The following is a 15237-nucleotide window of genomic DNA, read 5'->3' on the forward strand; positions in this document are numbered from 1 at the left end:
CTTATTGTAGCATAATCGTAATTATCATAACTCACCAGAAAGACTAATAGGTAAGTTCAAAAACCACAATCAGTCACTTAAAGTTGGCTTTTCTAGTCCTGGTTCTGAGTTATTTGACATTATGACCGTTTTCTAATTTCAAATCAAATTAGGTGGACTTTGATTCTTAGAATGGAATCACATTAAAAAAAAAGGTCTAATGTGTTAATTAAAAAACTTAAATAGCATTAAAAAGATTAATGGTCTTTAAAAAACTAAAAGACATTTCCAACGGGACAATGTCACCATCATCAATAACACCATCTAACGTTATGGACAAATATTGAGAATAAAACATGTTTAAAATGGTGCTGTCGCTGAGCGTCATAATGATGGCAAGACAGTAAAATATGGCTTATTGTGACCTGAGTGTTACACAGACAACAAACTGGTGCATCAGTCCCAGATAAAAGAAAGCGATGAGTTAAAAAAACTGTGACCAATGCGTAGTCTAGTCAGAACAACTTTCTCTTTCTGATCCTTATGGAAGCAAGACAGCCAAAGTCCAGTACAGGGTTTTATTTGGAAAAGCATGTTTTTATGTTGCTCACTTCAAGTCGACTGCCAACTGGCATGAAACCAAGTCTTGAATACAGGACCGTAGTCCGCGTATGGAATAGGCACAGCAGTAATAGTGCCACAGCATATAGATTTAGCTGCAGTGTCAGTGAGCTCGTTCTGCAAATACCAAAGTAGCCCGGTATCCTGAAAAACTGGATAGAAGTAGATGTTAACGAGAAATGGGCCAGTTGGTTTTGAATACCAGGGAGAACAGTGTGCGAACTAACATGAAGCAATTCCAGGGCCACTAGAGAACTCAGCGAGTAAGTATAAATTATGCAGTTGGACTACTGCTTGGCTTTTATGTGATCCAGGGCAAGAGAAATGGCATACAGTTCAGCAGTGAACACAGAAGCTGTAGAGGGGATTTTGCTCACAACCACCAAAACATAACAAATCATGGCAGAGCCCACACAGTCACCTGATTTCGAACCATCTGTATAAATAGCAATGGAAGGATAGTTCGAAAGATGTTAAGCAAATAACAGACAGTATTTCCAATCAGGAGTGTCTGCTTTTCTCAGATAACTTAAAGAAAGGTCACACTTGGAGACTGTAATAAGCCATGGTGGGATGGGTTGACCAGTGGATACAGCAATGTTATCCAAGGACAGACCCAATTCATCCAACTGCACCTGGATACAATGGCCAAACGGAGCAGTAGCAGATTGTCTGTTCTGAAAAAGTATGACCCACTGAAGAAGGAAAACACAACACCAGATAGGATGCTTTGATAAGGAATGAAGTTTCAAAGTATACAGTAAAGACAGGTGCAAATGACAGAGGAGCGAAGGAGATTCATGAGATTCAATGTATAAGCTCTGAACTGGGAAGGTGCAGGAAGCCCCAGTGCAAAGCCAAAGTCCTTGATGATGAATTGGGTTCAGCATCTTCAAGGCTGAGGTTTTGGCAGAGCCATAGACCAGTGATACTTAGTTGAGTTTCGATTGAATGAGAGCACAATATATCTTTAGCAAAGAACATCAATCCACTCCCTAAGTATGGAAGAGAGGACATGGAGGATGTTCAGTGCTCTTGTACATTTGACCCATAGCTGTTTGATGAGTGGTATAAAGGTCAGCTTATGATCAAAGATAAGCTCTAAGAACTTTGTCTCATGGACCACAAGCAGCACGACTTTACCAATGCAGAGTTCAGGATCTGGGTGAATACCCCATTGGCAGTAAAAGGGCATGCAAACGGTTTTAGAGAAAAATAGTTAAAGCCGTTGTCTATGGTCCACTTCAGCAAACGATTGAAGACAGTTTGTTGCTGCCACTCAATATACCTCATGTTCGATGACTGACACAAGATGTGAAAGCCATTGACATACAGCCAGTTTGCAACAGTAAGAGGGAGTTGTTCAGTGAAGGCATTAATCTTTATACTGAAAAGTGTGACACTTGAAACACAGCCCTGAGGAATTCTAATTTCCTGTAGAAAAGAACAGAAACATATCAAACCCACACAAACTTAGAATCTACTGTCCATTAATTTTTTTTAAATAAAAATGGGCAAATGGCCACGTAACCCATATATAAAGAGGTCTTGCAAAATGCCATACCTCCATGTTGTATCATAAGCCTTCTCAATGACATTTGAGATAGGATTCTCTGATTGATGTTTCAAGTTAAATCAGGTGGCCCATGATGGAGCTCTGCCATCAGAAACTACACTGGGTGAGTAAGAGGAGGTTGTTTGATTCGAGGAACCAAACAAGATGAGCATTAAGCATGCTCTCTAAGGTCTTACAGAGACAGGTCTTCAAAGCAACTGGATGATAGTTTGAAGGAATCTTGGGATCCTTCCCAGGCTTAAAGAAAGGTACAACAATAGCTTGGTGCCAGGCATTAGGAAACACATTCTCCTGCCAAATCCAGTTAAAAACAATCAAAAGAATAACAAGAGAAGCAGGAGATAGATAGTGTAGCATCTTATAGTATGCATCTTCGGGTCCAACTGATGTACTGCAAGACCAACAAAGGGCTAGTTTGAGTTCCACCAGTGTAAAGGGACGATAACAGTCAGAGAGACAATCAGCTTAAAAGGAAAGAGGTGATCGCTCTGCCAGAGTCTTGATGGCTAACAAGGTGGAGGAAGAAGCAGAAGTGCTAGATACCTGGCAAAAGCTTTCACCTGGAGTATTGGCAATGCTTTAATTGGCATAGAGCAAGATCAAGAGGAGGAAAATTATATTGCCCACTGACCTTTTGAATCTTGTCCCATATGACTTTGGGACTGGTGGTAGAAGGTATGCTAGTTGTGAACTTAATCTAAGATTCCTTTCGGCTTTGACGTCTTACACACCAAGCATGTACACGGGCCTGCTGGAAAGTGAGGAGGTGCAAGAGTGTGGGATACCTATGAAACGTATCCCAGGCCCACTTTTCAGCCTTCCATGCCATGTGGTAGACAGGATTTTGCCACAAACGAAGATATCATGGAAAACGTGCTGAAGTTTTAGGAATGCATTCAGCAGCTGCTTGTATAATACAGTCAGTTACTGCTGCCATACTGTTGTCTATTCATGGCTTACAGATGATGGCAGGATCAAGTTCTGCAAGAGCAGTGAAAGAGGGCCAGTGTGCTTGATTCAGCTTCCACTGGGACATGTGGGTTGGGTGGCATCAACCATGCCCAGTCTCTCTCAAAATTATAGGAAAATGATCACTGCCTCATGGATTATTGTCAACCCTCCATGAAAAATGGAAGAATAGTCAAGGGGATCAAATTTAGATTAATAGCAAATAGTCCTTTAATAGCAGTAAAGGACTGACGAGGTGCATGGAAATAAGTAGAAGAATTAGTATTGAAAAGAGAAAAGTTGTGATCAGAGAGCATACACTCTGTGGAGCTACCCCTCCTATCAATATCAGCACTTCCCCAGAGGGAATGATGTCCATTAAAGTCTACCAGAATAAAAAAGAGAAACAGCAACTGTTCAATGAGAGTATCAAGGTCTGATTGACCATAGATCTCTTCAGGCAACAAGTAGAGAGAACAAATAGTGATGGTACAACCCAAGGAAACATGGATTGCTAAGGCAAGAGTGTGTTCAGTGGCAAAGACAGGGTGGGCTCATGCTGATTTACCAACAGTGCCACCCCTCCATGCACTCATCCATCACAAAGCCTGTCATTTCTGTACAAAGAAAACTGCAAAAGGTGACTGTATTGGCAGGTTTCAGAAATGTTTCCTGTAAGGAAAGACATACAGGATAGTAGGAAGTAATCAGTGTTTTGAGGTCGTCCAGATTAGAACGTAAACATCGACAGTTCCTTGTATCAAGGTGGTAATTTTTATTTATGTGTAGGCAAATTGGGTGGAGAACCCTTCTGTTTATGACCACATCTTTTTTTCTTTACTGTCTTTATTCAAGGGAGGTCTATCGACCTTCATGGATCCTGCCTTGGGTCGATTAGGCAGGTCTTTTTTTTGAAGAGGTTTCCAGCAATCTGTACCCTGCAATTAAGATAACCTGCCTTGATGGTGGAAGGTGGACATGATAATGTAAATGTCAGAATGAGAACAATAGTCGGCATCGTAATTCCATCTTTGTGAGTGGAGATCCACCTCACTGCAGAAACTCTTTAGTTGGAGAAACCAGTGACAATCTCCAAATCAGAGATGTTCTTCAAATTCCTCTCAACAAAAACTCCTCATGATTAATTCAAGTAGCATTAGGTGTAACTTCAATAGATACATCTCCAATTGCCTTTGAATGCAAGAGGAGATCACTGTGTTGAGATATGGATGTTTCCACCAAGATGTCATCAGATCAAAGCTTCTTTACTGACTATGGATGATCCATAATAAAAAAAGAAATATTTTGATGCCCACTGACTCTACCCACCATGGAGCCGTATGAGAGAACATACTACAATGCCAAACATGGACACTGAAGCAATGCCAGGGTTTCATGAGCACTATACCAAACACCAGCATCAGATACAATATCCACAACACCTATTTAGAACATCCAACACTGGTACTTAGTTGACCACAGTCCTGAGGATCAGCTGACTGACCCGAGGGGGGCCATACCAAGGCCACCCCATCTATAGGGATTCAAGGCCAAAGTGGTGTGTTAGGGTTGGACTCCTCAACTACCAGGATCCTTTCCTCCCCTTCACGGATCACTATGCATAGCAAACACATGGTTGGATGTTTAGAACCCAGAGGAGATAAATCGAAAGAACAAAACCTTTCCTGGTAGGTCCCCTCACCATGTACAGGAGAGGGGAGAGTGAAGAGAAAATCTATGCATGTGATAAGGTTTTTGCTCTTATAAATGATAGGTTTTCTCAAGTGCTTAAGAAGAACCTGTTCAGGAAAAGAAAATGGAGAAATTATTGGATGTGTGTGGATCAGTGAGCATATGAATAAAAATTGCTTTGCTGTTGACAGTGTAGCTATATGTGAGAAAGCATGCAATGAGGGTGGAAGTGCTGCAGGTACCAGTAGGTTTCATGTCAGTAAAGGCTGGTTTGACAAATTTAAGCAACATGTTAACCGGCATAATATGAAGCTGGGTCAGCCTATAGTAATACATCTGGATAGGTCAAGATATTGTTCCTTGAATTCACCAAGAAAAAAGGTTATACCCTGACACAACTTTTTAATGCAAATGACAAATAACAGAATATACATCATCAAGGAGCACAAGGTAGCATCTAGATTTAAGGAATGCTTTCGATGTCTAAGTGCAAGCCTATGTTAGTGTATCACTCCACAAACGAATGCACATTAAAAATCAAGCATAAGCAGCACTTGCCTGTTGTTTGCTATTCAATTAAAAAGGCTTGTATAACTAGAATGCTATTTAAATACTGGTTGCAAAATAATTTTGTGCATGAGATTCAAGAATACCTGATGAAGAAGAACCTCAAATTTAAGGTTCTTCTAATTCTAGGTGTTGCTTCTGTCCATAACAACTGACACATTGCAATTCAGCCATCTCAATGTGGAGATAATATTTTTACCTCCCAATACCACATTTCTCCTGCATTTAACAGACCAAGGAGAAATACAGACATTCAAGTTTTACTATACAAGGAATGCCTACCAACATGCAACCCACACTATGGACTCTGGTGTTTTCGAAAACTTCAAGTTTTGGAAAGTTTATAACATTACGGACTGAATCAGTATCAAATGTCATGTGATAAGGTGAAAGGAATCTACCATAAATGTATGTTGGCATCATCTTTGGTCTGAAGTCATGAACAATTTCCAGGACTTTCTGACAGTAGAGAAGGAAACTGCTGATATCATGAGACTTGCCAAAGAAATCAGAAGTGAGGGGTTTGATGATATGAGGGATGAGGAAGTGGTTAAGTTGTTGGAATCTCATAACCAAGAACCAACATATATGAGATCTGAAGCAATGATAGCTTCTATCAACAGTGTTGAATATGCTGAGAGACAGAACCTATTAAACTAGTCCTCAGAGCAAAGGCTGTGTTCAATTTCCTATGCAAGATAGATGAGCTTGCAGAAATAGCTCTGGACATGGATCCCATAACGAAGAGAAGTACTGACTTTAAAAGATGGTTTAATGATGTTATAGCACCCTACTGAGAAATCTTGAAAGATTTACAAAGGAAAGGGAAAGAGTCGAAAATTACAAACTTTGTGAAATCCAAATCAGCCAATATAATGCCTTTTTACCCTATTCCATTGATTTCTACATCTGCTTTACTGGAGTTTAAGCCCAAATTTTCCAATGATCCATTAGCCTTACACCTACCTTTTAGCCTACAAATTTATCATCATCATCACAGGCTTCCTCTCATTAACAAAAGATTTTCATTATCATCATTCATTGGTATGTACAATAAACTACTTTACTGTATTATTTAGCATATATTCATTTACAGGTACAGAATATCACATGTTTATGGTGGCTTGGTTTGGTGTTTTATGGCACAAAGCAACTATGCTATCTGCATCAAACATCTGGTAAAAGGTTAAAATTAAAGTAAAATTATTATAATTCGTAAAAGGAAATTAAGGTAAGACATGACAAAGTTTAATTTTTGAATTAAAAACATAAATAACATTAAATCCAATTTTTACATCTAGTCTACAGCTGTAAGAGAAAAACTACAGTAATATAAGTTGTAAAGGACTTTCTGTAGCATAATTGTAATTATCATAAGTCGCCAGGATGACAAACGAGTAAGTTCAAAATCAGTATTAGTTACCTGAAGTTGGCCTTTCTAGTTCTGGTTTCGAGTTATTTGATGTTATGGCCATTTTCAAAAAGTTTTAAAAGAGTTATAGCAAAATTTTAATTATTGTAACTCACCAGAATGACTAACAGGTAGTCAAAACAGCAGTGTCAGGCACCTGAAGTTGGCCTTTGGTTTTCAGTTATTTGACATTATGGCCATATTCTAATATCAAGAGATGAGCCTTGAATACAGGATCAGAGTCCACATATGGAACAGGCACAACAGTAAGAGCACCAGTGCAGACAGATTTCACTGAGGTGTTGGTGAGCACATGTTTACGATTTTATATTTTTTTAGTTCATATACAATACACATTTGTATTTGTAGAGCTTTTCATCTTTGTGTAAATAAAGAAGAAGAAAATCCATATATAAGAATTTATCAAAGACTTAATGTCGCTCTATTCCAATATCCTTATTAATCCTATGAGGTCCTGAGTTCCTCCAACATGAATTTGCTCAGCACTACTTGCTTCAGGAACATATTCTCTATGTTGGAGGAGTATTTTCATGAAGCAAAGCCACATCAGGCTATCTGCTGAATCAACCAATATAATTCAAACCCCTGATTTTAGCATTGTACCAGAGGGGGACATGTTGGAGGAGGACCCACTATATTGCAATATCACTCTTAATCACAGGTAGACAAACAATGATTTATAAGCAAATTTATAAGAAAGAAATTTATTATTGATATTTGAAGATATATATTTCAACAAATTACTGATCATGTGGCCTTGACCATAGCCAATTTCCTGCCATGTGGGTAACTTTCAACACTCCAAGAAAATGAGAATAGGGTGAGAATGAGCAGATAGATAGATCTATAATGGTAAAACACTGACTGGATACATGAAAGTAAGTAAAATCATTATAATTGAATAGAGAGAGATTGCAATCTGAGAACATACGCTCTGCAGAATAACCCCTTTCATCAATGTTGACACTGCCCCAGAGGAGACTATGCCCATTAAAATTATTCAAAAGGGGAATGGAAGAAAACAACTGATCTAATAAAACATCTACATCCCACTGACCATCTCTCCTGGAAACAGGTAGACAGAAAAAATAGTGATGGTATGTCCCAAAGAGAGATGAATTACCACAGTCTTAAGTGGAGTGGATAGTGGTAAATATGTGGAGGGCATGTACTAGGCAACCAGCAAATACACACCACAATGAGTTTGATCATAATGCAATGTATTTCCCACAGAAGGAAACTGCTGATAGGCAAAACCATTGGCAGAGCAGAAGAAAGTTTCCTTTGGTTTACAACCACACCACTTTTCCTTAGAAGACAGAAGTCTTTCGACCTCCATGGATACTGCCTGATGATGAGTGGACAGACCGCTGTCAGAAAATGGTGAGTCTAGTAACTGTTGGCATGACTGTATAATGGTTTTGCACCTTGGAGCCAATGGAAAAGAACCCAAGCAACCATCAAAAACAGAAGTAGGGACAGAAATAGAAGCTGATGTGGACTTGACAACTCCCTTTTTCACATAGGGCAACAAACTCTGAAGATAAGAGGAAAAAACTCTGTAGGAGGTAGAGAACGGTCAGTTTGATCTCCCACTGAGATGGTAGAGCAGATAATGGCAGTGTATGTCTGTCGACATGCATGACAAAAGTTTCTGTGCCTCAGGATAGAATATGTTTTTAACAGTCGTCAAGTGCTTTATCTCTCTTTCCTCGATCCACTTGGGACAAAAATGGAAATAGGAAGGGTGGGAGTCATTACACTTGATGCAGTGAGGCTCCTAGTCATACAGATCTGTCTTGGGGTCTTTGCCATTATAATGGACACGGAATAGAATCACCGCAAGAGGTCTTAGAGTGCTGGCATCAGAAACATTGAAGAGGGTAAGGAATATATGGCCAAACCTTACAATGTAAGTAATCTGTCTTCATAGATGTCAGGGACTTGGAAAAGTGAACATCAAATGAAAAGGTACATAAGCAAGAATCTCTGAATCAGGATGTTAAGAAGATTTCCCTCAGTAATAACTCCTCAAGAAGTATTCAAGGTAGCATGTGAAGTAAACTGAACAGACAAATCCCCAAAAGTCTTGGACTTCAAAAGGATTTCAGTGTGTTCTGGTTTTAATGTTTCAACCAGAGTACCTACAGATCTTAATTTTGAGACAGAATTGCGAGATCCAGCAAGTCCATCCAATCAGTTCTGAATGAAAAAAAAGTGATTCTTCTTGATAACAAGAAACCCACTTGAAATAAAAATATATCTCAGAAAGGCTGGTATGGGTATTAACAGTTTTGCTAATAAAACAGAACAGTGTTTCAACCTTTCTAGGTCATCTTCAAGTTAACAAAGAATTTGCAAATGACCGTTGCCTGGCAAACTGCAATATATACATATAACTTAAATAAATTGATGAAAAAATATATTCATATTTATAGTCATGACATAATGGAGTTCCTTAACTAAAACTTGGAGGTATCCAGGATTGTACATCAGGTACATGATATGAAGGGCATCATGCCATCAACAAATGATTCTAATCATGACCAGACTACTATCTCCAACCAACACTAGCCCCACTAGGAACTTACATCCAAAGAATGGTAAGAAGGAGGCATGCCATAGTGGTAAAAAGCAATTCACTATATATATACTTTAATATGGTGCAGTGCTACAGCCAAACCTAGTGGTATCTGAAATTGTATATGAGGTCTGTGGCAGGAAGAGTCTCAACACCACAAAGCATCAGTAATAAGCAGCAATCCCTGTCTACTTAACTCATGTGCCTATGAGTGTATGGTCTAGGACCAACATATTTACAAAGTATAAGACCACTATCGCAGTTCCCACTTTGCAGAAAGTGGTTCCTCAGCTTTTATAAATAAGGTATCATGGTCACCCATTGCACTGTCTTAGGTAGTGACATCCACAATACACTAGCCAAAAAGGTCTCTGTAAATAAAGAAATAATTAAAATACAGTAAAGAAAAACTAAGACTGTAGCATAAAAGAAAACTACAAATTTGCAAGCAAAAATACGCTCATTTGTACAGTACTATTGCTTATCGGAAAGTGATTAACGAGTGCAAATGTTAAAAGAAAACTGTTTATAATAGCGATTGTGCTCCTATTGGTAGAAAGCTGCTACATAATCACATGTGGATATGCAAGAGAACATTGAACATCTGTGCCAATAGAAGGCAGTACTAATAGAGAAATGCTAAATCGTGAGGAGTGGTAAGATATTATAACAGAAGAATGTGACTGTCATAATTTATTGCTCAGACTCAGAGCACACAAATGGGACTGACTATTTCACCACAAAGAAGACCCTATCTGTTCATGCAACAATCCATAAGATAGACTACTACAGTAAAGAATGCATACAGAAGTTCCAGGATGAGAAGTTTGAATATGAATAGGTTCAGTCCACTGACCAACCCCATATCTAAACAATATGTTGTACAAAAAAAAAAAGGTACAAAAATGTTTGTACTCAAAACATGTCTGTGAATTGATGTCATCTGCAGCTGATATTTGCCATTCTTTACCACAAACTGCTGCTAAATCAACAATGTATGGTAAAATGAATACTTGATAATTCTGACATCAAATAAATAATACCATGTTAAATGGCTCTCTACTGAAAGTCATGGTTTGCATACTTTGACCACCACACATGGATACAGGGTCAAGGACTCCAAACTAATATGAAAACTCCTCTCAGTCTGTCAAAATCAAGACTATCCAGCACTGGTGTTGAAGAATATTATGGACACATGACCTATGGTAGTTTTACAAACAACTGCAAGTGCAAGAAGGTATGTTGTATAATTATTATCACCTCAAAAGGTAAAGCAGATCAGCAGTGCTGTAGTTCGTAGTTTTTAGAATATGTAACATGAGAAACTTCAGAAATTACAAACACAGATTGGAGGACATCAAGGTGTGACAGGCACATACTGACTGATTCATGGCCACCAGTTCTTATCTAGGAATGGGAATAGGAAGGGTGGGAGTTTGAATTTTTAAAAATTTTGTAAAACTTAATATGAACCTAATATCCAACTACCTATCTGTCTAACAACAAAAAGTAAAAGATTTTACTTTGTAGAGAATGTATACAGAAAGATGAAATAAATAACATTTGCAAAGAGTAAGTAAGCAATTTAAGTAAAATGTGTTTTTCATGGGAAGTGGTGAAAGAGAATGAGGTTATTTATTTAGGTTGAATTGTTCATTTACAATACATGTATCCTTTATTCAACCAGAAATGTGTAGTTTAATGATCCCAATATTAGAATTTTGAAATTATCACAAGATAAAAAGTTGTTTCTATTTGTGAAGAATATTGAAATAAGTGCTGTCACCTGTAGTTAGGTTTTTTTGTATATGTGTACTCAATGAATAAACACATATCAACAAGTGTTGGGCCCAGGAATGCTCTAATAGTGCTTAAACAGATGAAATTGTTTTAAAATTGTTCGTACAAGTAATCCATGAGATACTGAGGATTACTGTAGAACAGTTTTGGATGACAATTTTTGTTGGATGACACAGGATTTACATGGATACTTTATCACAAGTGCTGGGTGATTTGTTTCCTTTGTCTGGAAGCCATTGTGAAATCCCAAAATAAACTGTAAGTAAAATATTGATTGACACTCTATTTTCTCAAGTCATATAAAGGGAGAAATAGATCTGAATCAAGGAAAGGAATATTACAGTTGTGGTTGAAATAGTCTGACAAGGGAAGATAAAATATCAGTTGATAAGTTGAGGGACAATAACTGGGCCACATGGAAATTTCAAATGGAACATTTATTGAGATGAAAAGGCCTATGGGGCCATGTGACTGAAACAGAGGTATTGGCAGAGACAGCCAATGATTAAACAAGGGCAGATTTCAACAGGAAAAGGGAAAGAACATTTTCAACAATTGTTCTGAATATTCAAGGTGCACAACTCTATCTTGTCACCTCATGCACAACTCCTGAGGAAGCATGGAATGTACTGCGTGCTCACTTTGATAGGAACACACAAGCCAATAAATTATTCCTGTATAAGAAGTATTTTCGATGTGAGATGAAAGAAAGAATGACGGTCCAGGACGGTAACAGCTTCAAGTGTTACAAGTGTAGCAGAGAGGAACATATAAAACGCAATTGTCCAACACTGAAGGAAATGGTCCACAAAGCTAAGAATGTGGATATTAATGTGGCAGAAGATTATCCTGATGGAAACAATGGTATTGCCTTTGTAACAAACCAGGATAAAGGAATAAGAAATGGGGAATGATTGGTAGATTCTGGCCCGTCTAGGCATATGACAGAGCAGAGGAACATATTATCAAATTATCACAAGTTTAGCGAACCTCAGCAAGTTAGGATTGGTGATGGAAGAACTGTTGAAGTTCTTGGAGTTGGAAACTGTAAACTAGAAATGACATTTAAAGTCAGTAATTCAAAGCATGTCACAATGCAGAGTGTCCTTCATATACTAAAATAAGCTAACAATCTATTTTCAGTAGGAGTTGCGACTGAAAAAGGAAATATTGTGCAGTTTGGAGTTAATCACTGTCACGTCCGAGGTAAATTAGGACAACTCCATGGTATGGGTACAAGAATGAATGATGGTCTGTACCAACTGAACTGTAAGACCAGTGTTATTGAGAATGCCTCAGTAGCCTCAAACAGCAGCATGAATGGCTTGGATATATGGTATCAACGACCAGAGCATGTCAGTATTTCACAATTACAGAAGCTTGTCAGGAGTGGAAATGTAAGTGGACTCAAATTCCAGAAGTCTGATGAAGCCAGTTTCTGTGAGAGATGCACTGAAGGTAAAATGCACAGGAAGCCATTTAAGTCAGTGGGAGAAATCAGATCAAAGGGAAGACTGCAACTGGTACACAGTGATGTCTGTGGTCCTATGCAATCTCTATCTATTGGAGGTTACAAGTACTTTGTACATTTATTGATGATCACTAAAGATGCTGCAGAGTGTATTTCTTGAAACAGAAATTAGAAGTCTTTGACAACTTCAAGGAATTTGAAAAGTTGTACTCAAATGAATCTGGAGAGTAAAAAAAACCCTGCGCACATATGATGGCAGAGAATATACGTCAAATGAGTTCCAGCAATATTTTAAGTCAAGAGGCATTCATCATGAGATGTGAGTACCATATTGTCCAGAACAAAATGGTGTTGCTGAGAGAAGTAACAGAACTCTTGTGGAATCAGCAAAAGGCATGCAGTCACATGCTAAGTTACCAAGAATGTACTGGGCAGAAGCTGTAACTACCGCAGGGCAGGGTATGTGGGTAACAGAGTATCCACATCGGCAATAAAAGACGGTAGTACGACACATGAGAGATGGTATGGGAAGAAACCAGATGTAGAACACACGAAAGTGTTCTGACATCTTGCATATGCACATGTGCCAGATGCGTCAAGACAGAAATTAGATATGAAGACAATGAAGGTACGTTTCATTGAATATGATACTTTCACCAAGGGATATCGACTGTATGATGAAAAATCCAGGACGATTTTAATACGGTGAGATGTTAATTTTAATGAAACAGAATTTTGTCAAGCGCCTGTGACAAGTTAGTATATCTCATCAAGTGAACAGAAAATGGACCAGAAAAACAGAAGTTAAAACTAAAGATAAAGCTGAACGACCAGCAAGAAACAGGAAACCCCCATCCGCTATGGATATGATGAGTATGCTGATATGGCAGCAGCAAATGAATCAATTTGTCACACTGCAAACTTATGCAGTATGTTAGAGCCAAGCATATCAAGTGAAGCAATGTCAAGTGACAATGCAAAGGAGTGGAAGTCAGCCACAGATCTGGAATTTGAGTCTTTACAAGAAAATGACACCTGGGATCTGGTGGAATTTCCAGTTGGAAGAAATCTTGTAGGTTGTAAGTGGGTATTCAAAGTTAAGTATAGAAATGCTGTAAATGTAGATAGGTTCAAGAGTAGGTTCGTGGTCAAAGGTTACTCGCAGAATTATGGTCTGAATTACGAGGAAACCTTCTTCCCAGTGGTGCGCTATGCATCAATTCGCTCCTTGATTGCGTTTCCTGTGCAGAACAACTTGAAAATTCACAAGATGGATGTGATAACTGCATTTCTTTATGGAAATCTGTATGAAAAGATATACATGGAACAACCGGAAAGCTGCGCTGTTCCAGGGAAGGAAAACCTTGTGTGTAAATTGAAAAAAATCACTGTATGGATTAAAACAGTCACCACGCTGTTGGAACAAATCATTTCATGAACAGATGGTGGAACTGGAATTTGCTCAGAATTCAACAGATCCATGTGTTTACATATGGAAGGGTGAAATCTAACAATAGTTGCAGAATATGTGGCTGACATTATTTTGGTTGCTCATAAATAATCAATATAAAGGAAGCACTGAAGGAAAAATTCTGCATGAAAGACCTTGGAAAGCTCTATTACATCCTTGAACTCAGTGTTGTTCACGACGAAAAGAATGGCTGTGTATGGTTAAATCAAAGACAGTAATTGTAAGTTTGTGTAAAACTTAAAATTAAGTGGGAGTGTTAAGAATACTGAGATAAGTGCTGCCACATTTAATCATTAATAGCTCACAAAATATGTTGTGTAAGTTTTAATAACCCAATATTTATACACTTAAAACATGGTACACATTGTGAAATAGGGTGGCTTTGTAGGAAGAGGTAATAGTTAAACAGTAAGAGTAAGGGTGCTTTGTGATACCCGCTTTCAACATTTGGCTACTGATATCCTTTCACAATGTTCCACATGATTAATTAATTGAAAATCATTTGCCACAGAAATGTCAAACAGGCTGACGTTAAAAGGCCACGTGCCAGAGTAAGTAGTGGATATAATTGAAAAACAACGGCTCTTTATATCAGCCTTATGATGGCTGTTGTAAGAGAAATATCAATCCTTATATTCCTCCATAGAGAGTGCTAATGCACACTCTGAGACATATGAGAAATTTGTAACAGTAACAGTAACGATAGGGGTAGAAAGATTTTTATCTCTTCATTAACACGACCCTTATTTCAAACTATCTTCCAATAAAGTTTGGTTGAGGTAGGTCCAGCAGCTTGGTAGTAGTTATATAATGGACAGACAAACCGCCATACATATTTTTCTTTTATACATTTATGCATACATACACACAAATAATATTAAAAAATGTAAATTGCGAATTGTAATTTAATTAAACCATGTTAAATTCTACTTTAAGATTTCATCTAAATATTAAAGATCATTACATTTTCACGTCTAACTGCAGACAGCAAAAAAGTAGTAGAAGTTAAGATATTGTGAGTTCAAGCACTCAACACCCAACTAATAACTGATTCTCCTTAGTTGGGAGCTAGTTTGATATTAACGTCAGGATCCTG

The 15237-nt window shown here is 38.0% G+C and overlaps 1 protein-coding gene across 1 annotated transcript; it reads left to right on the top strand.

Moving 5' to 3' along the window:
* Positions 1–12140: 12140 nt before the first annotated feature.
* LOC143234931 (uncharacterized) lies at positions 12141–12830 on the top strand. Its single transcript, XM_076472625.1, has 2 exons — positions 12141–12246; positions 12343–12830. Exons 1-2 carry the CDS (start codon positions 12141–12143, stop codon positions 12828–12830), a joined length of 594 nt encoding a protein of 197 aa, XP_076328740.1.
* The last annotated feature ends 2407 nt before the right edge of the window (positions 12831–15237 follow it).

This window comes from Tachypleus tridentatus, chromosome 12 (genome assembly GCF_004210375.1).
Source record: "Tachypleus tridentatus isolate NWPU-2018 chromosome 12, ASM421037v1, whole genome shotgun sequence".
In the NCBI taxonomy this organism is placed as follows: Eukaryota; Metazoa; Arthropoda; class Merostomata; order Xiphosura; family Limulidae; genus Tachypleus; species Tachypleus tridentatus.